The sequence below is a fragment of the Haliotis rufescens genome, unplaced genomic scaffold (genome assembly GCF_023055435.1).
Source record: "Haliotis rufescens isolate VD_foot unplaced genomic scaffold, xgHalRufe1.0.p SCAF_5, whole genome shotgun sequence".
NCBI lineage: Eukaryota > Metazoa > Mollusca > Gastropoda > Lepetellida > Haliotidae > Haliotis > Haliotis rufescens.
This window is the reverse complement of record NW_025964223.1, coordinates 27,433,881-27,458,204: the sequence shown is the minus strand read 5'-3', so window position 1 is coordinate 27,458,204 and position 24,324 is coordinate 27,433,881. Positions and strand designations below refer to the sequence as shown.

General features: G+C 37.8%; 2 protein-coding genes across 8 annotated transcripts in view; one reads left to right on the top strand and one right to left on the bottom strand.

Moving 5' to 3' along the window:
* LOC125372909 overlaps window positions 1-2,204 on the bottom strand; it is a 19,135-nt gene extending 16,931 nt beyond the window's left edge. For both annotated transcript variants that reach the window (XM_048383613.1, XM_048383614.1), the window contains exon 1: window positions 1,231-2,204. The gene's annotated coding sequence lies outside the window, so the exon portion shown is untranslated. The remainder of the gene's footprint in view (window positions 1-1,230) is intronic.
* On the top strand, window positions 642-24,324 carry LOC124110390. 6 transcript variants are annotated; one of them, XM_048383609.1, is made up of 9 exons: window positions 642-770; window positions 15,673-15,793; window positions 18,109-18,201; window positions 18,372-18,482; window positions 18,900-18,980; window positions 19,435-19,494; window positions 19,943-19,975; window positions 21,828-21,942; window positions 22,976-24,324. In XM_048383609.1, the coding sequence occupies exons 2-9, from the start codon at window positions 15,706-15,708 to the stop codon at window positions 23,703-23,705; spliced, it is 1,311 nt and encodes a 436-aa protein (XP_048239566.1). In that variant the 5' UTR covers window positions 642-770; window positions 15,673-15,705; the 3' UTR covers window positions 23,706-24,324. The 6 variants fall into 6 exon arrangements, with proteins under 6 accessions (XP_048239566.1, XP_048239567.1, XP_046325699.2 ...); XM_048383610.1 differs by lacking the exon at window positions 642-770 and adding an exon at window positions 13,343-13,490 and having other exon boundaries at window positions 19,435-19,479; XM_046469743.2 differs by lacking the exon at window positions 642-770 and adding an exon at window positions 13,343-13,490.

The window sequence follows — 24,324 nt, the reverse complement described above, 5'->3', positions numbered from 1 at the left end:
CAAGGGTGTCTTTCAAGTTAAGTCATATGACTAAATTGTGGACATTACCCTCTATATTCGGTTTACACGTGATGACTCATTTGCACAGCACATGTTTATACTGACGTCAATAGTTCATTTTCTCTTTAAGGTAGAGGGATATTTTAAATAAACTATCCACATCTGGGTTTCATGCTAAATGTTTGCATGAGTAGCGTTCTGGTTTTAGCCCCAATGAACACCCATTCTTGCAAGGTCATCCTGTACAGAGTTAAGATATTCGTTATTGTAATTAATAATGTGCATGTATTCATGTATTTGTGTTGGTGTTATTATGTCTTCTCCAATTCATAACTGATTTTATTTTGTACGACGGAAACCTAAAGCTACGCACATGTCCCCGCCATATATGGCTCAGTGCAACATGTACGTGTAATATTATAAGGAAGTTGTTACCGAGAACAAAAGCGCTATGCTGCCTACTTCATTCGTCCCACAAATGTGCGCTATTGTCACATTTCTTGGTGTGGTGGTTTTCCCGGGAAAGGTCTTTCATTTACCCTGTCGTTCTACCTGGTTTCGCTTGAGCAGACATCGGTGTCAGGCACGATAACTGATAACATGCAGTGATTGAGTTGTGTAGAATACAGGAGCAGTAAGGCAATATCGTACCAAGGCTATTTGCGACGGGGTATTTGAAAGACAGAATGCACTAAAAAAGGTCGACTGTGTCCTCACCCAAAGTACGTGTATTGCAAAAATATACAAAAGCGGCGTGTTACTCTATCAAGGTATGCTCTAAAATGTCTCTGAAGTTACTGTTCCTGCAATGTTTTGATGCACTTTGATGTATAAACTGAAATTTTGGTTACATTTATATATTTATGAGTATATTCTCCTTTTTTATGTCTTGGTATCGTTTTAGAATAACTACTACATTTCGAGTGTACATACTTCGAATTGTATATTCTCGTTCGTGGGCCAAGGTCTTTCTTCGACATGAGGGCAATGGATGTATACATTTTGTAATATTCTGTATACATGCCTTCCGACAAATAGCTAGCAAAAGTTGAAAATGGTGAGATCAAGTGGGTGGTAGCGATTGAACAAAATGGAGGAACAGGAAGTAAAATTAATTATACAGGTCAAATACTTTACATTTACCACACAAGTCGCCACACTATGTCCCTTTTAACTTATACAAAGTCTATAAGACATTACCTATGTACATGTACATCATAAACTACTAACTTGATGTGAATCCTGGTAGAACAGTCTGGAAGTCGCTCAGTTCAATGATATCATCTGTGAGTAGTGAAGGGGAGTCACAGTAGTGGGAAAACCCACGTGATCTTTGACAAATGTTAATACTGTACATGAAGTCAAATATTCAAATAATAAGGTAAGGAGGTTCAACACCTGTGTTTTACATGTATTGCTTTAACATTAAACTTGAATTTCATTTTATGTGAATTCATAGAAGAACGAACCTAGAATAACCGTGAAGATCTCGGGTAGGATATAGGTCTTCAGCAAGCCGTGAAAGGCGACTATCCTTGTTTGATCCAGACTCCATTATTTACAGGCCGCCGTCATATATCTGAGTTAAACAACACCCAAGCAAACAAACAAAAAGCGATTAAAATTTTTATACCACCAATTTGGTAATTTTAACAGAAAACTGTTATTTACGCGAGACCTTAAAATGTTCTTTTTCAGATATATAAACACCAGAAATATATTATCCTCAAAAGGACAGGACCTGTCATAGTGTGCATGTTTAAAGCAGTCTACAATAGTGTATGGTTGTTTGATTATGACATTATATGACATGCTCATGTAATAGTTTTATTAGATAAACATGTCTTGATATATACCCCGCATAATCTAATGTACGGTTAGATGATTAGCTGAAACAGCAGTAAGTTAAAGTTAATTATACATGGTCTTGGAATAGATGCGTTACTCCTTCCAGATCCAAATGTGAACGAATTTGATAATAGCGAGTGATATTTCCAGCCCATATTTCATGCCCAGAACATGCATTGATACATTTATGGACGCATCACATGAGGCGTATGGGGCCGATGTGTATGCATTTCATCCAATAATTAATGATAGCAGATCGTGGTTGTTTAATGCAAAATAGATTCAATTGCTTATCAACTACATTAGACTTGGAAACAGATGATTTGAGTATCAACATGAACTTTAGTTGAAATTTATTATTGTAGTAGTTGTTGTTACTCAAGTAATGTGGAACCGATAAGATAGAAACTTCAGATGAAGTTAAAGAATTGTCAATCACTTCACAGAAAAGAAGTAATAAAAGGGGACCTTCAAATTAAGGAGATGAAGAATTAGAACAGTTTACTCGTAACCTTAAACGACAGAAAGCAAAAGCTAAATTTGCGTTTACAAAGGGAAAAATAAGCTGAATATTCAAGTTGAACAAGATATGCGAACACGAAAAGCAGTTTGGGAAGGCATTGATGAAATGAGTTCCCCTCAGGTGAAAGTCATGGATATTATGGTAAAACTGACACAGGCTTACACAGATGCTCATGTTATAGAGAATATGAGCAAGGTTGATGCTTAAATATCAAAACTTGAAGGTGAAACTTCTGAAGTGATAGACATAGCGTAGGAGTACTTGGATAGTGGTTCAAGTACTTGTTCACTGTCTAGCCATAGATTCTACAGGTTGTTCATAGGTGATAACAAGCCTGACCGATGCAGAGGTCAAACTGTTGTTGTAGAAAAAAGACAAGACCTCAATGAAAATATGTAGACAACAAGTGTTATAAACGGAGTCATCGTTTCGTCCAAATACGGGAATTTAGAATAGAAACGTTGTGTTAAAACAACTAAGTTAATTAAAAATCTGTGGATCTGTGTTAATTAAAAAGTGTACTTGATCCACAATTTGGGTACTACTGTTTCATGAGATACCTTAAAAGTTTGAACTTGTTTCAAGAGTGTATTTGTTTTATTTTCGGGGTTATAATTATCTTTACTCACTGCATACATGTTGAAGTGCAATAGACTGTAAAGTCAAAAGTGAAAACGTCAACCTAGAATAGATCGATACCTAGTTAGTGCATTCCTTCTTTTCGCTTAGTAACAATGCTGTTTGTTTGTGAAAATATTCTATTAAATGGCTGCACTGTTGTTGAGGATAAAGTGAAGAGGGACCATAAACGATGTTTCAGTTGATAAGGCATGCGAGTACTATAGATGTGAAAAACTTGACACGTTGCTTAGATTGTGTAGATTGTGGAAATGTGATATTTGAGAGATATGCAAATGAACGGAATTTTTTCATCTCTTGTACACAGTAAGAAGCGTATGCATATGGACAAGATTAGAAATACACTGTTGAATAATATAAATAAGCAGTAAGATCTTTTCGTTTACGAGTTTCTCGGTTGTTCCCCTTTCTGCTAAACCCAGTATCTCATTATAGCTACCGTAAAGGTATTCATAGTTCAAAAATAATTGATGATATTGACATTACTGATAACATAGATATCCCGTTAGAAGCCATCCCAGATATGTATGTGTGTACTTTTACACACTCAATTACAAATTACACGAGATAGAGGAAAATAAGCCGGGCATCATAGGATTATAGCTGATGGTTTAAAATGTTCTTATAATATTTTATTTCTGTTTTCTTACTCCCTTACTTAATGCAGATTTTAATGTTTGAAAGTATCACTTCACAAAAGGGACTTATATAAACTGCACATTATAATTATAGAGGTATTACAGTCCTCAGCATTTTTAGAAAAGTATAAATTTCAGACTTGACTAATAGTTTTGGTGTGATGTGTATTAAAACATCTCACTCTGGCTTCCACCTGGTAGATTCTTCGCTTGATAATGTAATTATCCTTTAGTCACTTGTAGGTCGCCTTTGGAGTCAAAAGAACGTGTCTGCTCTATTTGATGATTTTTCAAAGGCTTTTGATTTCGTAAATCGATCTAAAGTATGGGCAATTTTAGGACATAACGGACTGTCACCTAAAACTGTAGGTTGTATTAAATCAGTTTTTGATTGTGTTTAATCATAAAAAAAATTGTCATAATGTTAAATTGCATGTTAGTCTAATGTTGTTTTCATAAGATAGAAAGTCCTTGTTACCCGGGTATTCAGTAAATTCCTGTCTTATCTAGTTGTGCTCCTGTTTACAGATGATTACATTCTTATCTCTGACACATTTGTCAAGAAAATGAAAGAAGTGTGCATACAAAGTGTCATGTATACAATAACATATCCATGAAAATATTCGCAAATAATTATAACTCACACCATGGCCAAGGGATTGGAAAACATGTCCCACCAACCCAAACTGTCCAACCGACGTTAGATTTTCAATGACGACCCCATCAAAACGCCCAACACGTACAACAAAGTAGAAAACGCATTTATGGATAACAACGTTGTCAAGCTTTCATTCCAAATCACTCTAGTCACATAATCTCCACATATTCAGACTTTGCTAGTTACCTACAGTCCAATCCCATTCTAATGTCTACGATTTACAGTCAAGTCAAATCAGATTGGTTATGCAGTGCGATAGTGACAACAACATGACCTGGTTACATGAAACTAGGTCAACCAAGTGACGCTGCACTGGGTAGCGGTGTTAACGAGACTCTCGGCGACAGATATCACTGTGCAATAGGGGGGGTATTGAGCTGTAACACTCGAACCTTGCAGTGAGAGACTAAGCTGCAGTGTCATAAGGCGTACACGAGATGCCTCCATTTCGGAAGTTATTCGGGTCCACCCGGCTTATTCCGTTCCCTACACACCATCTCGGGTGTCAATGGAGTAGTAGTAGCGCATCGTACGTGAATCGAAGAATACTCACGACTACCAAACTTACATTATTTCGCCTAAATTGCATAAACCTGGCATGTGGATTAGTAAATGCATCACCCGTACATGCATACAGCCTTCTTTAAATTAAACACTTTCAAGACTACCAAAGAAAACCAGCAGAGAGCTACCAAACCATGGAATATGTCGACGCTTTAATTAGAAATAGCAACAGAAATTACGCTTTAAATAGAAATAGCAACATAAATTACAAACAAAGACGCAATTCCCATAAAGTTTGCATCGTAACACTAACCGGGCATATTTTCAATGGTTACATCTGTGTAACCATTAACATCTAGCGAACACTCCGAGTAATGGTGTAAAAGATCGGAAGCCAAAATTTTGGGGAAAATGTTCATCACCATCTTACTTTCTCGTATAATACCTTAAAGCAAATTGTCTGTAGGCACTGGGTTAATTAAAAGTTGTTTCTAATTGCACATGGGGAGGTGATCAGTCAATCCTCCTGCACTTGTAGAGATCACTTGATAAACTCGACTATGTCCTCCTCATCTTATGGTGGAGCCCGCAAAGGTAACCTTAAACAACAGATTAAAACAACAATCAAGGTCTAAGGCTATGTCTCTTATCTTTCAGAATATCTCTTATGAACAATTATGATGACAAAAAATGAAACCTATACACAGACAGAAAGGGGTTTCCATACCATGCATAAGCGAAAGCAGATGCTTACTCACGTTTTCCCCGAATGTCTCATTTTTTTTCCAATACAGAAGCATGTGTCCTGACCGATAAATTACCTTACTTATATATAACAATAAAATAAATAGTTACTTGCTTCTAACCACCCATACATGTACATCCAATTGAATGACATCGCGTTCAGTTTAGGAAAACACATTCCCAATGCAGTGCAAACTTGAAACCAACCCTTGAGATCATGTGTCCAACAGTTTTTCAAAAAATCTCGTGAATGTTTACACTTTACGTGCTCAACACCACACTTACTCTGTGAATGTGTAAACCTTTTAAGTGACCTAATACTCACTTACATATGGTTGTGGATGTAATTAAATATTGTTCAACTTTGTCATCTAGTGACCTTGGTCATATATCGAAGTCGCTGACTTGCATCTATCTACTTGCTCAGTGCGGACGGGGAGACTATCGGAAAACACCGTCTATTCGTTTCCAACAGTGATTCCTTGATTCTAGAACGGAGTTGGTGCCTCATTTAAAGCATTTACGTGTGATAAATACTCGCCGTACATGAGGGCACTGACATGTGTATGAGGGTCTGGTACTGTATATTGCTGCTGTCAAAAAATAAACCATGTCCTGTGTATTTCAATATAACTGTTGCTTGTTCATTGATTTTGTGTGGTTATTTACTTTATTTTAGTTAATTTGGAAATCAACACATATAACCATATGCATACAAAAGTCGTGCAGCGACTGTGAGAGATGCTTGACAAGGCTGTGTTTCAAAGTGGCGTCTTACCACGCAGTTTCTTCAAGAGGGCGTCAAAGGCTGGAGAAAGCGTTAGTGCCAAGGCCATACGTGTCCTACTGCGTCGTCTCATTAGCATATCCATGAATAAACCGATGTCCATATGCCTATTGTCTAAAGCTAGGCTATACAGTGTGGTAGGGAAACGGGGTAATATTGTTAACATTGAATACCGCTATTTTGAATACCATGCTTGAAAGCGAACCGTTGCGTATACTGCTACAGAATGGTGCGCAGGGATTTCGACCGCTTATTTGAAAACAACTCGACCTGGCTGAAATGTGCAGAGGAAGCGTGAATTGATGTTCATACTAAACTGAAGATCAAAAGAAAGTTGACATTGGGTTGAACAAATTAAATGAAAAATGAAAATGAAAACAAAGACCCAAAAGATGTTGATGCAATTGATTCTGTGTATTCAATTCACTTGTTGTCAACCATGCAAACCATCAAACGCATACAGTCAGCAGAACACGAATGGCTGTCAGTGTTTATGACTTGGGGGAACCAAAAACCACGCATTTCCACATAATGTTATGTTGTAGGTGATAGGTTTATGGGCGGTTACAATAAAAACACTCATACATCCATGACGGATTAATCAGAAGTAAAAGGGATTGATTCGTGTTATGCCAATTTCGACAGCCTTTCCGTTATAGGTGAGATAGCAAGAATTGATGCAGATCTTTGCAAATTTATTGGTACCCAAGTATCATTAAGAAATAATTTTTTGAGTGATGTTTTTCAAATTTGATATATGTATATCCCGACATGACATGCCAGTTTAGTGCATGCAAATGATTTTCCATCTTTGATTTTCTAGGTACGCTTATGCATTTTAAGGTACAATCGTTCCAAAGACAGACTTTCAAATTAGTAGACATGCCATTCAAAATTAATAGCAGTACTTTCAGTTTTAGAACTTTCTGTCATCAAACATGAATTTCTCTATAGAGACCCCTTAAGTGTGCAAACAGCTCGCATAAACGCACCTATAAGGTTTGGCAGTTAAGGTGGCTACCATTCTACAGGCAGGTGATGTGTCAACCCACAGTGTACCATTTGAAATGCTCAACATATAAAAAGAACTCGCAATTACACTTCACATTTGGTGGTGCGATACTTTTGACGTGGTGTATAGATATATGTGTCTTCCAATTGTATTTGTTTCAAACATTGTGAACCATTTCATACAAATGCTAAGATCGGCTACGTTACAGCAGTAACACAGGGTATTGTGCTGCTGTATTATGTTTCACTCAGGAAAAATACAAACAGTTATACCAACAGTAGACCAAACGTAAATGAATTACATCTGCCCTCACATTTCTGTAGACCTACGTTTTGCTTGGTCACTCATTATTTACCACAGCGTACAGATGTCTGTTAAGTTCACGTCTGAAACGACGAGTCGACCAATATCAGCTTGTATCATTAGTGAGAGCAACACCGGGTTAGTTCATAGAGAGGTGTTGGTGGATTTTGACGTAGGCGTGTACGTTTGCCAATGACGACCCATACGAGTTCAATTTGGGAAAGGTCAGGACTGAGTGCTGGCCATGGCATGACATTGATGCTTAGGGGCAGGAGGGATTGGGTCACAATACTTTCACGTGCATTATCACCTAAAAAGATTAAACGTTTACCAACACGTTGTGCATATAAAACCATGAGTGATTCAATGATGATGTCCAGATAGCACTGACCTCTAACACTGCTATGGACAATATGGCCAGTTATTGTGATACCACCCCACACCATTATGGCTCCATCCCCAAAACGATCATGCTGTACGAAGTTAACGTACATAAAACGCTCATTTGGACGTCTCCAATTTCGATTCCGTCACTCTTATCCCAATGCTGACGTCCCATACACTACTTACGTCTCTGATTAAAATTATGCTGAGTAATTTGTGGGATGACGACATGCACGTAAATGCCATCTGTGCAGACGATTTCAGACCGCCTAGACATGTATTCTTACACCTGTTGTCTGTTGCAAACGGTGCCTAATTTGAGTGGCAGTTTGAAACTGATCTCTTAATACCATCGCCCTAACCTGACATTGGGCGTCCAGCGCGGGATCGATTATTGACGCTATGTGTTTGTTGGTATTGGGCCCGCAATCTGCTGTTCGCAGCGTTTGGGCTACAATATTCTGACGTATGACCACGTGCAACATGCCTATCGCACGTAAACGTTCAGCACGTTGCGAACGTCTTGTGATCAGTGTTGTTGCTTCTTTATTGATTAAATGTGTTTCATGAAGCATCATTGAGCGTTTGGTGCCAGGAGAGACAATGGTAAATTGCACGTGCTTCACAATGTTGTGTTTGGGAGCTTGATATCTTCGGAAATGTTCTTGCCACATAAATCACTTACTTTCGTTTCCAGATAATCGTTGGAGTTTCCTGTTGTGTCACCTCAAAACAAAATATCCCCTAGTTCTTGTTGCAAAGTAAGTCAAAGGGGGTTATTTGAGCCGGGGATTGGGCTTGGCCTCCTTCACCGGTAATACTCAAAATGGTAAGCATCTATCTTAACCAAGGATTGCAATAAAGACTTTTAGAAGTACATGTTATACAAAAGTGGTTAAATGACGGGATAATGTACTTTCAGTGTTTCAAAACATGTAATAGTTACGTTTTTGATAATTTGTCGTAAGTGTCGCCGTTGCTACAGTATACACATTACAGTTTCAGCACGGCGTCAGTATCGTATTTTTATGGCTGGGTATTTGTTATGACAAAGCACTGTGGCGTGTGAAATTGACTTTTTACATTTGAGATTTAAGAGAACTGTTCACTTGTCCACGAGGTATGTTGAGGACCTGCGTTATTCCGAAACAAGTCCGACAATTCAATTGAGTGGGTGAGTGAGTTGGGTTTAACGCCGCTTTTAACAGTATTCCAGTCATATCACGGCGTGTCAGCTTAATGTGGGAGGAAAGCCCGAAGTGATGCAGGTCTCAGACGTTTACCACTTCGGTGAAACCCACGAACACGGGTATGGTGCTAACAAACCTAGAAACATAATCGGGGAGAACCGGGATTCGAACCCACAATCATAGGTTTCTGGCGTGCCCAAGGGACGTATTTCTGCACAGCGAATCGCGTCGCCTCAGACGGACATATTGCTGGCAGAAGACGTAATCACATCCATATTATCTCAACTGCATTGGATAATAATTATAATCATATAACTGTATAAAATTTTTGCATTGGTAGAAAGATCAGCGGGATACATGATATTTGAACTTCAGAATAATTTGCCTATGCAGTAACAATCATAAAAATGTAACTTTGGTCTGATTGTAAGAAGCTACGTTGACGTTGTATTCTCTGAGGCTTCCTGTCATGTGTGTTCAGGATACCAGCTGTAGTGACCAAGTGGGTTGACACTAGTTGTAAACAGCGAACAGATTGTTCCACATGTCACTTCGTCCAGCCTTGGGAGAACTCCCTACTGATAATGGATCCACTAGCTTCACCCGTCTAGCAAATATTACACAACATGCTGGGCGTCATCGGTGGTCGTGTGTATCTTTGAATTCTGGTAGTGTGCAGGTAACAGAAGGAGCCGGTGGGGCCGAATAACTACAGATAAGAGCGGCAACTCGTGTACGTCTTTTTGCGTGTTTTCTTTCTCATAGCAAAGAATGAATGTTAAAGCTCAATGCACAGTGGTATTTGTCGTCGCGAGTCGACGTAACATCTCTACCCGCTGGAGCGTCACTTGATTCAAGTCATGTCAACCTTATTCATTTGCTTTGACTGCAGACGTAAGAGTAGGGTTGGACGGTATGTACGCTGCAATGTCTAAATGTGTGGAGATTATATCAGTGACTTAGAGTTGGAGTGAAAGGCGCTGTTGCGTGTGATGGCCATTGAGAATTCGAGCCCAGGTCAGACCGTTTGGGTCAGTGTGATGGTTTTCTAACACAAAGCGTCAGTGGTAGTGCGATGTGAATTGAATCATGTTTAGGTCAGGCCCTTGGAAACTGTTTTGTTCGTATATCTTGGACTGTTTGCACAGGAGCTGTTTGTAGACAGTCAAGGCCCCATTACACGCATTTGCGCATATGAAAAAATGATCAAAACAAATTCAATGTCTAGAAGACAGTTAATGTCCACATGATAGACGGTGTTTACTTTGGACGACCGGACTTTCATGAGAATGCTACAAAGATATACATTGCTAGATTTCTTATCGATCAACATTATCAATGACGATCAATACATTTAATTTATCTATAGTAAGAAATGTCGAGTATTTACTTGGGATAGAAAAATCACATAGTTCAACATAAGACTTACAAACAAGCAGAAAATGATATACATCTTTTACTGAGCCCAATTTACATATATTGCAAAATCTTTCTTGTCTAAGCAGATTTGTAAAGCTACCAATTACAATTTCTTGTTGTACGCTCTACATCTGAACCTAGCTGAGGCTACACTTAATATATTTTTATAGAAATTTGTTTGACATAATGCTCATGGCATACACTTGCTTTATACAAAGAATAACCAATAGCCTTTGGAATAAGAGACAGAGAAGCAAGTCAATCTCAATGATAACCACATTTGGCTCTATCGACAATTTCTGATAAGAAAGCATTTATACTGTATATACATTTATTCTCCTAAACATAGCCAAATCCCAATCTAAATTTAATACTTTTAATTTGTAAGCCCAATTAATGTTACCATGTATCATATCCAACATTAACATATTAGGATATTTTCTTCGGCAGACGTGTGGATAACAATGTATACCTATGTATACCTATATGTTAGGCAACGCTTGTTACCATAAATAAATAATGGATATCTCTCACATCACCACGAGCGACATGATTCGAGGTTGACAATGTGACACCAAGACAAAGATGTACATGCCTGCATCTGTGCTCTTTCAATAACAACATCGCAATCACCTTTGGCACTATACAAGACTATTGACACAACCTTACTATCAAATACAAAGAAAATAGTATATGGTAGAGGTCGTAATTTCGACAAACATTTTAAGACACAAAATATATAGAGAGTCTTCTACGACTCTAGTGTTAATTACCTGATACATTTCTTGAGAATACACCTTGATGAAAAGTAACTCATTCAATAAGATTATCTCAACAATACCACTTCCACTACTTGAAAGGATTCCTCCAGCTTTAAAGGCAACAACTTTTGTTTTCTCAAAATTTACACATAATAGGTATTCTTTACAGTATTGTTGTAATGCATTTATACGCCTCTGTATATATGCAACAGAATGAGAGATACGAATCAAATCATAGGCAGTAGCAACAGTAGATGAATAACAGAATACCCAGTTAACAAGAACGTCCTTCTTATCAGCTAAATCATTATTAATTATGGACTCACACCCCGGTCGTACCCCCACATTACAGTTATACATTTCAAAAAAATAAATGATTGTATTTAATACATGATTTAACTCTATCAATCAATTGATTTAATACAACCTACTATTTTAGGTGACACTGCATCATGTTCTAAAACTGCGCATTATTTAAATGTAGATCCGTATAGCAAATCAAAGCCTTTGGAAAATCAACAAATAAAGCCAACACTTTACCCTTCTTTTTATCCTAAAGGCGACCAACTACAGACTGCAAGACAAATACATTATATTATTCATAATAGAATATCCTTGCGAAAGCCAGAGTACGATTCTGATTTCATTTTCATACACATCACCCAAAATCTGTAATCTATTTTTCAAAAATTAAAAAATTAAATATATATTTGACTGAAAATGCTCAGGACATTAATACCTCTGTATTTAGTTTTATAGTTTAAATCCCCCATTTTGTGTAGTGGTTTTATCAATCATATGATCTAGAACAATTGAAAAATGTTCACTACACAGTCCATTTAGTAAGGCAATAAAGAAAAGGCAATAAAATATCACGAGAATATTTAAACAATTCAGCTATTATCCAATCACACCCTGGTGATTTTTCTCCTCCTCTTGTGTAAATAGTGAATCCGAATTATCTACAGTAGATGCAACACTATCTGGGATGGTATCTAAACGGGATGTCTGTCTTAACAAAAATATCGATGTCGTCAATTATGTTTGAAATAAAATTACCGTTCCTGTTGGGATATACTGAGTCGAACAGAAAGGGGAGCACCCGAGAAACTCCTAATGATAAACCAAAAGGTCTATTTTTTAGGTTAGATCTAGATTATTTCCAATCTTATCCACATATATACACATTTTATTACTAACTAGAGATGAAAAACAATTCCCTACGTTTATATAATCTCTCAAATTGCTATCACATTTACACAATCTAAACACTCCAAGCAACGTTTCACGCTTTCATCTATAATATCCACATTCATCATTATACCATGGCAGCCTCTACTAAAGAAAACATTGTGAATAGTCCTTATACATTCTAGTCTTGACAACAGTGCACACATGTTCTCTTCTAGATTATTTTCACAAAAACTCAACGTTGTTACTTAGACGAAACGAAGCTATGCATGACGTAGGTATCAATCTATTCTATGTGGACATTATTATCAAATTAGTCAAGTTATGGTCCGCTGAAGGAGTAACGCATCTCTTCCAAAATCATCTATAAATATATTCAACTTTAACCTACAGGTGATTCAGCTAATAATCATCTCACTTTGTACTTCCATGACAGGTTTATCTAATGAAACTATTGCATGAACATATCAGTTATTATCAAAGAACCATACAGTATTGTAGGCTGCTTTGAACATGCATACATTCATCGTTGTGAGATTCATGGATTTCTAGGAATTCACTTGGTGTTTATATCACAAAATTGGTGGTAAAATGTACTCCAATGAACTCATACAAAGTAAAAGTTAATTTTGAAGTTAACGCAATACATGTAAAAACACAGGTGTTGAACCTCCTTACCTTATTATCCGAATATTTCACTTCATGTACAGTATTAGTTTTGGTCATAGATCACGTGGGTTTTCCCAATACTGTGACTACTTTCCGTGACTACACACAGGTGATGAGCCTCGCTTTCATTGAACCTAGCGCGTGACTGGCTTCCAGGCCTTATCATCTGTTCTACCAGGATTCACATCAAGTACGTAGTGTATGATGTACATGTACATAGTTAAGGTCTTATAGACTTTGTATTAGTTACAAGGGACATAGTGTGGCGACTTGTGTGGTAAATGTAAAGCATGTTACCTGGAAAAGTAATTTTATTTCCTGTTCCGCCATGTTGTGCAATCGCTACCGCCGACACAATTTCGACATTAAGTAAACCACTTGCTGTAATTCATGTGGACAGGATAATCATAAAACATAACAATCCATGTGTTAATACCTTCAGCAATCTCTTAAAAAGCAAAAAGGACTGTATATATTTAATACATCCAACTATCGGGTCCAACTATTGCGATACAACGTTTCCGACATTTTTAACAGTTATCGAACAGTTATGTAATGTAGGGTGACAGGGATTGGTCACTGGGTCTACACACATATGTTTAGGAGAATAACAGTGACAAGTCACTGGGTCCAAAGACAGATGTTGTGTGGGATGGTAGGGGCCAGTCATTGGTCCGACATACAGATTCAGAGTAGGGTGGCAGGGGCTGGTCACTGTATTTTTACACATATGTAAAGTAGGATGGCAGAGGTTGGTCACTGGTTTTACACATATATGTAGAGTAGGATTGCAGTGAGTGATCATCGGGTCTACACACAAAACGTAATGTAGGATAGCAGGGTTTCGATTGCTGGATCTCCATGCTTGCTGATGTAGAGTTGGGATGACAGGGCCCGGTCGCCTGGTCTTCGCGTAGATGTCAAGGGGGATAGCAGTGTCCGATCGCCGGGTCTCCAAGCAGATGTACAATAGGACAGCAGGGTGAGATCGCTGGATCCACATGCCGTCAGGTGTAGAGCAGGATAAGAGTGTCCGATTGCCGGATCGCCGCGCAGTTTTAGACCAGGATAGCAGGGTCCGGGTTGGATCTCCACGCAGATGTAGAGTAGTATTGGATGTTTGCGTCGTTCAACCTCCACGCAGATGTAGAGTAGTATTGAATGTTTGCGTCGTTCAACCTCCACGCAGATGTAGAGTAGTATTGAATGTTTGCGTCGTTCAACCTCCACGCAGATGTAGAGTAGTATTGAATGTTTGCGTCGTTCAACCTCCACGCAGATGTAGAGTAGTATTGGATGTTTGCGTCGTTCAACCTCCACGCAGATGTAGAGTAGTATTGAATGTTTGCGTCGTTCAACCTCCACGCAGATGTAGAGTAGTATTGGATGTTTGCGTCGTTCAACCTCCACGCAGATGAAGCGGCCGGTCGCTTGCATGCAGATGTAGGGGAGAAAGGGAGAGTCCGGTCGTCGAATCCTCTCGCAGACGTAGAGCTCGGTCACTGGTCACTGTCACTGGATTTCAATGCACTCAGATGTAGAGTAAGACAGCAGGGTCAGGTCGGTGGATCTTCATTGGCGCAGATATATAGAGTATAATAGGAAGATCCTGATACACAAATTGGGGACACATATGTATATAACATGACTAACGTTAGCAGATCATATTGTCAGTATGAAATGTTATTCATCATTCTGAAACCCGAATGTAGTGAGTCATTCCGGGTATACTAGGTGACTTAAATAAGGCAATAATAACGCAGTGTCAATAATAAACCAGAACTGTGCTCATGTTTGTGGACGTGGCACAATGTTTAACAATATAACAGTGACTGAAGAAATAATGTACATTCTAATAAACTATAATTGTTTTCACATCAAGTCGGACTTTCATCTATGTCGGGTGTCTCATCTGTGGCGATTTTTCGAAATCACGGAAGGTTCAAACAAACCACTGTTATGGGAAGGCATGTTACAAGGAGGAATAGGTGTTGTCATAACAGTTGTACGCCCGCGAGTATATGTCCTCTCACGTTTGTTTTAATGTGAACCTATGGTTTCAACTGCTAAGTATGTTTTCACTAAAATGTGTTATAAAATCTATATCTGACAAAGAGCATACTGAATGGCAGATGTGATGTATTTCGTGACGTCTACAATGGAGCCAAGTGGTTAAAGAGACGTGGTTGTCACGCCGAACAGCAAGGGTTCGTTTTCCCACATGTGACGGGCGATTCTAGTCAATAGAATGAATCTTGAAACTATTTTCTCAATATTGACATAAAAGATTCATATTTAACAAAGGGCATGAATTTCATCGATTGCTCGTCGCTATTCTGTTTCGTTTTGAATAATACCCGATATTTTCATGAGTTTTAATGTCTATGTCATTTGCGTTTTAGTTTGAAGGCCACCCGTGTTACGCTTGGTACATAATGGCAAGCAAAAGAAAAAGACAGAAGAAAATGACAGACACAGATTCAGATTCAGATTCAGATTCAGATTCAGGATCAGAGTCAAGAGGTATCGTACATGTATAAATACATATAGAACATTTGAATCGAGGTTATATTGGCTCTCTTTTTTAAATCTGTTGCTCGGTGGTTGATTATCATAGTACATCTGATTACATAGATAAACATTAACATGTTATTTGAAGAATGAAATAAAGTTCTTTTACCGACGTTTGTAAATTATTTTGCAAAATGCTTCTTGAACAGAGATGGCCACCATAATGTATCTGATTACATAGATAATCATTAACATGTTATTTGAAGAATGAAATAAAGTTCTTTTACCGACGTTTGTAAATTATTTTGCAAAATGCTTCTTGAACAGAGATGGCCACCATAATGTATCTGATTACATAGATAAACATTAACATGTTATTTGAAGAATGAAATAAAGTCCTTTTACCGACGTTTGTAAATTATTTTGCAAAATGCTTCTTGAACAGAGATGGCCACCATAATGTATCTGATTACATAGATAAACATTAACATGTTATTTGAAGAATGAAATAAAGTTCTTTTACCGACGTTTGTAAATTATTTTGCAAAATGCTTCTTGAACAGAGATGGCCACCATAATGTATCTGATTACATAGATAAACATTAACATGTTATTTGAAGAATGAAATAAAGTTCTTTTACCGACGTTTGTAAATTATTTTGCAAAATGCTTCTTGAACAGAGATGGCCACCATAATGTATCTGATTACATAGATAATCATTAACATGTTATTTGAAGAATGAAATAAAGTTCTTTTACCGACGTTTGTAAATTATTTTGCAAAATGCTTCTTGAACAGAGATGGCCACCATAATGTATCTGATTACATAGATAATCATTAACATGTTATTTGAAGAATGAAATAAAGTTCTTTTAACGACGTTTGTAAATTATTTTGCAAAATGCTTCTTGAACAGAGATGGCCATCAACACTTGGTATGGGTGTTGCAGTCAGCTGATCCAGCTGCTTTGTTATGATGGCTTTACCATAACGCGAGTAAATGGAATGTCGCTTATAAATCATAGTATCTGGTACACTGATGAAGTGAGTGAGTTGTGTTTTACGTCGCTTTGAATAATATTACAGTTATGACACAGCGGGTCGTTTTAATTCGGAGGAAAGATCCTAACTTCCCTAAGATACCAAATACCTTACCACGTTGATAAAACTGGTAAACACGGATGTTAACCGACCCACGATCCTATGATCACGGCTCGCTAAGGGACGCAACTCTAGACAGCAAATCTCATTGTCTAATACATCTCATGCACATTCAAGATCTCTTATTTCATTTCCATATATATTTTAGTCCAGGTGATAGCATCAGTAAACATATGACGACGTAGCACACCCAGTAATCGGTAGGTGTGACACTTGGTCATGCTTGGGTGATGTCAAGGGACAATTTCTGGACCTGATGTAAACAACATATGGTTTCAGTTTATTAACATGGTAATCTGTTATGCCATCTTTAGATGGTCATATATTCATAAACATTATGAATATAAGTTTTGCACAATTAATGTTTCAGCGAAACCGCATTATCAGTGGTTCAAAGGGAAGTCACTCTATTTCACTCCATCGTACGGGCAAAGTGGACTCACATACGAAACGAACGAACTCAATCGACTCGAGATCAAAGATATCTGCCGAAATATGTACTTATAAACTCAATCTCAAAGTCTTTATTCACTCAAAAAACAGGAAATAGTACAAATAAAGTAAAACAAAAGCAAACGACACGAACACTTTCCCCGCCAAACTAGGCCGTGGACTCATTAATAGTCATGAGGGTATTTCTTTTATCGAACAGTTCCCACACTATCTATGACGCCACTGGCTGAGACTTTGAAATGTAGGACTACTCAGAAAAACTCTATAAAGACACAAAAAACAACAAGAAAGTGATCCACAATTCAGTAATGTTGACAAACACTTACAATCTTACTTACAATTTACAATCGTAAAGAATACTACTGTTGTTCGATGAATGGAGTGACAGATTACCGCTTTCTCAGCGCCATGGTTTTCTCGGATACGTAACTAAACAACACAGCTCCAACGTGTATTTATGGTTAGCTCCCTTCGACACTCGAACCACTGATGATGCGGTTTCGCCAATGTTTCTTCCATGATTTTGGGAAATACTCCATTCTGATTGGTCAATCAGAAGTATCAAATCACAATAAGCACCACTGATTGAAACAGCCGATGTGACGTCCGTATCACCAAGGAATATATACAATCTTCTTTCTCAGTCTTTGTCGGAATCATATTCAGGATCTGTTGTTTCATTGCCTAATATGTTTTGATGGATGTGACACAGGTAGGTCAGTTGTCACAGAATGTGGTCAGTCGGGTGGGACTGCAATCGGCAGCATCGTGGCAGCAGTTATGGGCAGCAGTAAGACATGTACAGGTTTGTGTTGCACCACATTATTACATTTAAAGACTTCTTTACACTAGTTGAAGCTTTCAATGATTTGGAGCATGAGTCGTCGGAGACACTTCTCATATGATGAATAATCTTTTACATTTCATACATTGATATTCCATGTATAAATTAGTTTTTGGTCTTATAATATATAGTAGATCCAGCTCAGCCTAAGACTACCATTGTGAGGATTGGCCAAACAGGTGGGGTAAATAGAGGCAGCAAAGTCGCAGCTGCAATAGGAGGAGAAACTACGTTAGCGGAAGGTAAGCGCGCACACAAGATACTTTGTGTCGATGTGTCGAGTGGTACAAGAGCAGTATATAATATCTGTGTGTATAATACAACTTTGATGACTTCCATGCCTTGGCAAACTCTCATGCGAAATCACAAAGAATTTTGTTTGGCTGCCGCATGCTTATTCCTCTTCTACCCGTCGTAAACTTCATTACAACAATGAGTTAGTAACTCACTAGATTAATATGACAGGTCAATGAGGGAGGAAGTAATGCAGTTCGTAGTTGTTTATTTTTATGGCGAGATTTTGGTTCTGTCGGATACTGGCAGCTGTTCATAGCGAATTGTGGTTCTTTAAGATCAGTGCGTACAACGTGCCATGCTTTATACATGACACTAACATGCAGTAACATGATTGCTTCAGTACCACCTCATCTTTCTTGTAGGTACTACATACATTGAAGCTGCACAAACTGGAGGGGAGAGCCATGATGGAACAGTTGCTGCAGGAATTGACCACAAACTAGGTCAGTCATGACATGCAGTCGCAAATAATCAGAGCCATAAAACCTTATGCAGTTGGGTTCAAAGGACTGGTCGTGGCATAGAAATCTGTGACAACATGAATCAGTTCAACACCATCTAATAAAGGATTGTTGAAAAATATATTTTTAATACATTTTCTAAAGAATTATTAAACTAAGATACTAAGTTTAAACAACCAGGAACAACAAATATACATTGTGTGATGTACAAAGTCCCGGGCAATCATCCCAAATATTTTACTCATTATTAAGTTTAATGACTGAATAACTTGTAATGCTTATTCAATAATGGAGACAGTGTCTCGATAAAACAAAGGAAACTATTAACATTGCGAAACCAAGACTTGAAATATCGGTTCCAAGCGCCGCTTTATGACACTGCCATCTGCAAAAAAACATACGTGGAGTTTGCTTACTTTTAATTATTGTATTTCAGTGACGTTATCCGCTACATCAGCTAAACGAGGAGATGCATCAAAAGGTGATGCATCAAAAGGTGATTAAGGGTGTTTCTGTTGAATTGGAAAAATCTGGTCTGGTCGGTGCGTAGGGGATTGCGGGTTGTGTGACTGATAACTATTTAAAAGATATATTCGATCATGATCATTCGCAAACGAGATGTTCCAATGTTTACATCCAATTCACATAGGAGAAAAGACACATATATGGTTGATTATGTTTTGATAACAATTATATATTTGACAAACATATTATTCATCCAGTATTAATGTGTGTGAGTTTCTTCCTTGTGGGTATGTCACGCATATGTAGATGTAACTAGCATGCGGTTGAATGCCTACAGAACGAGTATGGGGCAACAAAATCGACCATTACGTGTACTTCAACTCAAGTAATATGATTTACGTTTTGCTAGCATCTCAGTAAAATATGTGGATTCAGATACATTATTATCCATCTCTATTGACATTGTTTTATTCCATTAGGTTTAGAGCGTAACGTTGATCAACTCACCTTTGGTAAGTGGACAAAAACTACAGACACTAGAGACATTACATCAACTATCGAAAACCTATAAACACATATACACTTATTCAGATAGCAACACTACATCGGCCCGACCAGGGCACCGTTCCTCAAAGCGATAACATCGTCACTGACATCCGACCTCCTACCGGGGTAACAGTAACCCGACTGCAGTTGGAAGAAACAACAGAACGATCTCCAGTGTTTCATTTTTAATGACAACCGGAAAACATTTCTATTAAATGATAAATATTTGGGTTTATTATATTATCCAAACTGCAATGCTGCACAGCCATTCACTGCAGACTAGTACTCTCAAGCAGGCATTTTAGCTGATAAGAGATAGAGATTTTAACTGACAGCATCTCTCCAATAGGTGCGCGTTAAGGGAAATGCTTTTATGTCAAATTCCAGATCACGACTTTCTGTACGAGTCTCCATATTATTAATATATACAACATCCTGAAAAGCAGATCTAGGATCTTAAACTTCAGTGTTGTGTGGCGGGGGTTGATGGTAAGCTTTTCAGTTTTTAACTTGAGTGAGAGAGAGGGTAGGTGAGTGGATTCAATTCAGGCATCCACGCGGGAATGGCGGGGAATACTGATGACTGGTTATGTGGACAAGGCATCCGATCTCAGATCTGTAGGTCTGGGGTTCGAATCTCATCATGGGACGGTTGGGGATAATTAAGAGATATATGCCAGGCATGGCAGGATTGTCTGTATGATTAATGTAATACATCTACTTAGATCTTGACCAGTGTTGTTTTTTTTATCAAAATAATTTATTTCATGTTACCAGTATAGCTTCAGAGTTTATATCCATTTGCCAACCATGTTTAGTTATTGATATTCAACATCTGGTATGATGTTTTTCGCAAATCTATGATATATGAAACTTTAAATCTGATTTAAAAATAACCTGACCAAGTTGCATATTCAAAATAAAGTCATAGAGCATATTAAAAATAATATATAATATTTTATTTAAGAAAGAAATTGGTTGGTTGGTTTGTTGTTTTACGCCGCACTCAGCAATATTCCAGCCACATGACGGCGATCTGTAAATAATCGAGTCTGGACCAGACAAACCAGTGATTTACACCATGAACATCGATCCACACAATTGGGATCGATGACTTGCATCAACCAGGTCAGCGAGCCTGACCACCCGATACCGTTAGTCGCCTTTTACGACAAGCATAGTCTCCTGTTACGGCATTGGTTGCGGAAGACCTATTCTACCCCGGATTAAGAAAGAACTAAAATTTGTTATAGGGTAAACCGAATTGTAATTTATCTATCTGCCAATCTTACTGAATAAAGAAGAGGTACGTACGAGCTGTATTATACAAACTCAAGGAAAATTTCCATGTTCCATTACTCAATGAATGGTGACTTTAGATGTTATATAATTATATTTATGAACTTGCCTTCTTTCCTTAGATTCAAAGATATGCTTACACGTTCCCTTCTTCAGAATCTTTTAGGAAAAAAATCAAATTAAGAACTAACATGACTTAAAAGAATGGTTGAGATGGGTGGGTGGTTTAATGGTGAACGGAAACAAGTTAAGAGGATGATGTGGGGTAAACTGTTGGACAGCTAAACTTTTTCAACACTTGGACTGCTTAACTGTTTCTGAACAGGGATGTTATTAACTTGAAACTTCAATTTAGATCTTTTGCTTTTGATGACCGGGCCCTGTGTAAGTAAACTTTTAATCTTTGTTCTTGAATAAATTTATCTCATTTGTTCAAATTATATTAAATTGTTGAAATTTACCTAATGTGTGTGAACGTCTATACATGTACATGACTATTCATTTGTAAACTGTTGACAGGCAATGGAAAAACAGTAGCCCTGCTTTTATCTGGGTCGGGGAAAGACTCAGAAATATTTAGGAACGATGTGGAACTGATGAAAACATTATTGACAAGTGAGAAGATTGGACTGAGGTACATCTTGTTGCTCTTGAGCAAGAATGAAACATTCAGTACAGTGATTCGTAAATATTCTTGTTTTACAAGAATTAAGAAACACAAAGGAATTAACTTTATTACTTGCCCGTGAAGAGATCACCCGTTTGATAAACATACAGCTGTATTACACATTGTGTAATACCAAAACGCGTGCGTATGTACTCTCGGAACACGTTTCACGAACAAATATTGAAAGCTCTCAACATCCCTTGGCTTATTCAACGACATTGCGTATGGAGTTGATAGATCACTGAGAGGAGCTTATGCACACGCGATGACCCAGCAACCTTTAAGTTAAGTCTGTGAGTTGCGATAGTCTTAGCCCTACGATAATTTTGTGGAACGGACGCCTGAATTCTAAAGGTGGACCGTTGTATTATTAAATTCATTCGTTTCAACTTTTGACGTGTTTGAAGTATTATTCTGTTAAACTCAATTGGACTATGCCGTGGATCGTGTAGGTGTCAGCCTATTCATACTCAACAGTATAATTCTAAAAACGTTATAAATGGCAAGTAATAAATAAAATACTAAACTCGCACCCGTGTAAAACCAATTTTATGAAACTCGTGAATAGTTGTGGTATCTAACTCGGTTTCGCTCGTCAAATACCACAACTATTCACTCGTTTCATAAAATTGGTATTACACGGGGGCTCGTTTAGTATTCTATATGTATCTGTATGCATCATAATAAAACTTATCATCTCACTCTCATCCGCATTCAAAAAATCAAAATGTCAAAATACTAATATCCTATGGAGTTATTAATATTGTCCTGCGGATATCTTACAAAAGATTTGAGTAGGGTTCTAGCCTGGTCACGAGACGTCACTTATACGTCAATGCAACACCGATAAGATTGCAACCCACTATCAATTCATATGTCATGTTTTCTGACTGATATAACAGGCTACCCTATCTGTCAAAATACAACCACAGTGAACAAAAAATAACACACGAAATGGTTTGAAGTGTAAATAAATTTAACAATCATTCTATATTTGCAGCGAGCACAAACTGCGGTCAGTATGTCGTAAACCAGACACTAAACTAACAACCATGAAGCAAATAAAAAGGGCTATTGAGGATTTCCAAGCGGAACTGGAAGGCTCAACGGATGGCAACTTGATTTTCTACTATTCAGGCCACTTTACCAAAGAACACCAGTTTATTGTAGACGAAAGGGATGATCTTTCTCCTGACCACCTTGAGGATAAAGATCTGGCAGATGAGCTGAAAACAATTCCTGCCAAGCATATGCTGCTGATCCTGGACATGTGCTACAGTGGCAGAGCCGATGTCGGGGCGAAGCATGCGGATGGATTTCCAGGAAAAGTGAAGGTTGAAGACAAGGAAAGTTCATATATAGTTCCTCGGTTGTGGGAACTAATAATGAGCGGAAAGGGTATTCAAGCAAAAGGTGCGATCGGGGGAAAGGGAGATAATCCCGTGAAGGTTGTCCAGTGGTCGTCTTCAAGTCCCGACGAACCGTCATATGATCTGAAGTCAAGCGTCTTTACCAAAGCCATAATTGATGTTGTCAATAATAATGAAGTTAAGAAAGAGCTGGAACCTGGGCAAACACATGCTACAATCAGACAGTTGCACAGACACGTAGTCAAACATGTGGAGGCTGCTCTCCAGAGATATAACATGGTCCAGCAACCCATCATCAAGCCAGATAATGCAGATGAGGAATACTTCAAAACTTTCCCTTGCTTTGCTAAAGTCATGTAAGCGGAGAACTGTTAATGTCTTGTAACAATGTTCATTATATAAGATATCAATTTGGTTCACATGGTTCAGTTGTTTTCATCGTACATGTCATGTCTCGCGTGTATTAGATATACATTATAATATCTCACTCTATTTGTCAAATTATGATCATATCAGATCAAACGGCCATGTCAAGTGTTTGATGTGCATAATGTATGATTTGGTAATGCAAATGTAGTACAGTGAGTTATTTGAATCTGTCATTTACCATTGAGCGTTCAAACGAGCTTTTCATAGGCCATAACTGCTTCACTTTAGTTAAAGTATTGGATGACTATTGTTTGATAAACAACATAACGTGTTTTTAATCATCTTTTTACACTTATTCAATATCGTGGGCATTGACACAGTACAGTTGTACATGAAAATGTATTTCAATGCCGTAAGATCCAATAACATGTATCGGTTGTTCAGACTTGATTGATTGCGTGACATCGTTCTCCGGCGGTGTTGGACGGTCCGCATAGAATGAATCAATTTTTATTCTGGTTCAGACAGGTTACGTATTGCTGTAAAACTAGCTACAAAGTATGTCAAGTATATCGTTGTTTCTTAATAAATATCTAGTACATATAATGAA

Excerpts from the sequence above, each read along its gene's own strand:
- LOC124110390 (XM_048383609.1), top strand. The coding sequence starts at position 15,706 with ATGGCAAGCAAAAGAAAAAGACAGAAGAAAATGACAGACACAGATTCA. Across the intron at positions 15,794-18,108 it reads TTCAGGATCAGAGTCAAGAG|GTAGGTCAGTTGTCACAGAA; the intron begins GTATCGTACATG and ends GATGTGACACAG. Across the intron at positions 21,943-22,975 it reads AGTGAGAAGATTGGACTGAG|CGAGCACAAACTGCGGTCAG; the intron begins GTACATCTTGTT and ends CTATATTTGCAG.